The sequence below is a fragment of the Mandrillus leucophaeus genome, unplaced genomic scaffold, assembly GCF_000951045.1.
Source record: "Mandrillus leucophaeus isolate KB7577 unplaced genomic scaffold, Mleu.le_1.0 Scaffold106, whole genome shotgun sequence".
NCBI lineage: Eukaryota > Metazoa > Chordata > Mammalia > Primates > Cercopithecidae > Mandrillus > Mandrillus leucophaeus.
The window spans coordinates 699,070-701,411 of record NW_012098765.1 but is presented as its reverse complement, the minus strand read 5'-3'; the positions used below and the strand labels follow the sequence as shown (position 1 = coordinate 701,411).

The 2,342-nt window shown below is 60.0% G+C and overlaps 1 protein-coding gene across 1 annotated transcript in view; it reads left to right on the top strand.

The window, feature by feature from the left end:
* The first annotated feature begins 88 nt into the window (after positions 1-88).
* The window catches only part of TMEM145 (transmembrane protein 145), a 16,419-nt gene continuing 14,165 nt past the window's right edge, over positions 89-2,342 (top strand). The window contains exons 1-8 of the mRNA XM_011984099.1: positions 89-169; positions 726-800; positions 905-982; positions 1,066-1,152; positions 1,245-1,304; positions 1,446-1,530; positions 1,641-1,712; positions 1,825-1,893. Coding sequence (XP_011839489.1) covers positions 89-169; positions 726-800; positions 905-982; positions 1,066-1,152; positions 1,245-1,304; positions 1,446-1,530; positions 1,641-1,712; positions 1,825-1,893 — 607 coding nt within the window. The remainder of the gene's footprint in view (positions 170-725; positions 801-904; positions 983-1,065; positions 1,153-1,244; positions 1,305-1,445; positions 1,531-1,640; positions 1,713-1,824; positions 1,894-2,342) is intronic.

The following is a 2,342-nucleotide window of genomic DNA, read 5'->3' as shown; positions in this document are numbered from 1 at the left end:
AGGGAGGCGAGGGGAGCGGGTACCGCCCCGCCCCCTGCCGCCTCTCCCGGTGGACTCAGGGAGCCTCGGGGAAATGGGGCCGAGAGCAATGGGGGACTGGGCCAGAGTCGAGGCTAAGAGGAGCCGTGGGGTCGTAGCCAGACCTGGGGGTTGTAGGAGGGATGTTGAGGTCAGAGCTGGGCGGGGAGGGAGAGCAGGTTGGGAGAGTCAGAGTTTGGGAAGGGGGGTGGTGCAGAGGTGGTGCTGAAGGGACAGCACTTTTCACTCAGCAGAGAGCCCGGAGCTCACTGCCACACTCCCGCTCAGGACCGGGAGGGGGCCGTTTGGAAGATTTCCCCGCGCGGGATGGTTTTTGGGAGCACAGGGTGGGGTGCAGGGGAGTGTGGATATTGGGAGAACGAGGTCAGATATTGGCCAGGACACGAGGTGGCCAGGATGGGCATCTCGCCCCTAAGGTCTTTCTGGGGCCTCCCAGGAAATGCAGGGAGGAGTGTTTGAATGGAGGGGAGGAAACTTGGGGGGGCAATGGAGGGATAAAATCAGGGCGGCAGGAATCCTGGACCCACAGTGATGGGATCAGGGAAGGATTTTGGAGGTGACCTGGTCTCCTTCTAGTACTTGGGAAGCCAGGTACCTGAGGGGTAGGGAAGAAAAGTTGGGGGTCTATGGAGTAAAGAGTTCTTGAAGGACTCTCAGCAGAGGATCAGACTGGGCCCCTTTTTCAGGACTGGGTGTTCCTGACAAGATTTTGTTTCCTCTCGGATTACGGCCGACTGGACTTCCGTTTCCGCTACCCTGAGGTGAGTCTCCCCCAGCACTCGCCATACTGAGGCTGGGTACTTCCCTTGGCCTCCAAAGGCACAGGCTGCCCCAGCTCCTTGCCCGCAACATCTGTGGTCTGCAGGCCAAGTGCTGTCAGAACATCCTCCTCTATTTTGACGACCCATCCCAGTGGCCAGCCGTGTACAAGGCAGGGGACAAGGTGAGGGCTGTGAAGAGGGCATGGGGGAGAGGGGAGAAGGTCGTGGCTGGCTGAGGGAGTGACCCTGTCCCTGCCTTCCCTAGGACTGCCTGGCCAAGGAGTCAGTGATCCGGCCAGAGAACAACCAGGTCATCAACCTCACCACCCAGTATGCCTGGTCCGGCTGTCAGGTGCAGGCCCAGCCTGGGGCAGTGGGCAGGTGCTGAAGAATGGTGCCTTGCGGGCGTCAAGGGCAGGCTTCAGTCTTCTTGCTTGTCTCCAGGTGGTATCAGAGGAGGGAACCCGCTACCTGAGCTGCTCCAGTGGCCGCAGCTTCCGCTCAGTGCGTGAAAGGTGGTGGTATATTGCGCTCAGCAAGTGTGGGGTAAGGTGCTGGGGTGGCCACCTGGGCCACCTTCTCTTTGCCTTTCTGCCAACTCCCAACTTGCCCAGGGCCCCTCTTAGGCCTCCATACTCCCTACAGGGTGATGGATTGCAGCTAGAGTATGAGATGGTCCTCACCAATGGCAAGTCCTTCTGGACACGACACTTCTCCGCTGATGAGTTTGGTGAGCACGTGGGGACCCGGAAACCAGGCTCTCTGTGGGACACCAGAGCTGGGTGCCCACTGAGGGGACATCCACCTGAATGAACCTTACTCCTCCTACCAAATTGGCAGGGATCCTGGAGACAGATGTGACCTTCCTCCTCATCTTCATCCTCATCTTCTTCCTTTCTTGTTACTTTGGATGTGAGTCTGGCATATGGGGTGTTGGGGAAGAGACAGGAGGGAGCAGGGTTGTGGGAGGTGAGCTGCTCTCCCTTTCTGCCTGTGGACAGCCTTTCCCTACTCTGCTTCCTAGATTTGCTGAAAGGTCGTCAGTTGCTCCACACAACTTATAAAATGTTCATGGCCGCAGCAGGAGTAGAGGGTGAGGTTCTGTGTCCCAACTTCTGCGTTCTGGAAGAGGAGGCACTTGGGGCCAGACACCTGGTCTCCTGGGTCCTGGGGGAGGAGGGGCTAGAGGCCTGGATTCCTGGGTCCAAGGGAGAAGGGGCTGGGGGCCTGGACTCCTGCGTCCTGGGGGAGAAGGGCCTGGTGGCCTGGACTCCTGGGTCCAAGGGAGAAGGGGCTGGGGCCTGGAGCCCTGGTTCCTGGGGTAAGATGGGCTGGGAACCTGAACCCCTGGTTCCTGGGGGAAGAGGGAGTGGGACCTGACACTCCTGCGTCCTTGAGGGGGTATAAAGGCCTGAACTCCTGAGTCTGGGGGAGGAGGGGCTGGGAACCTAAACTCCTGGGTCTGAGGGAGGAGGAGCTGGAGGCCTGGACCCCTGGGTCCTGGAGGAGGAGGGGCTGGGGGCCTGGACTCCTGGGTCTGAG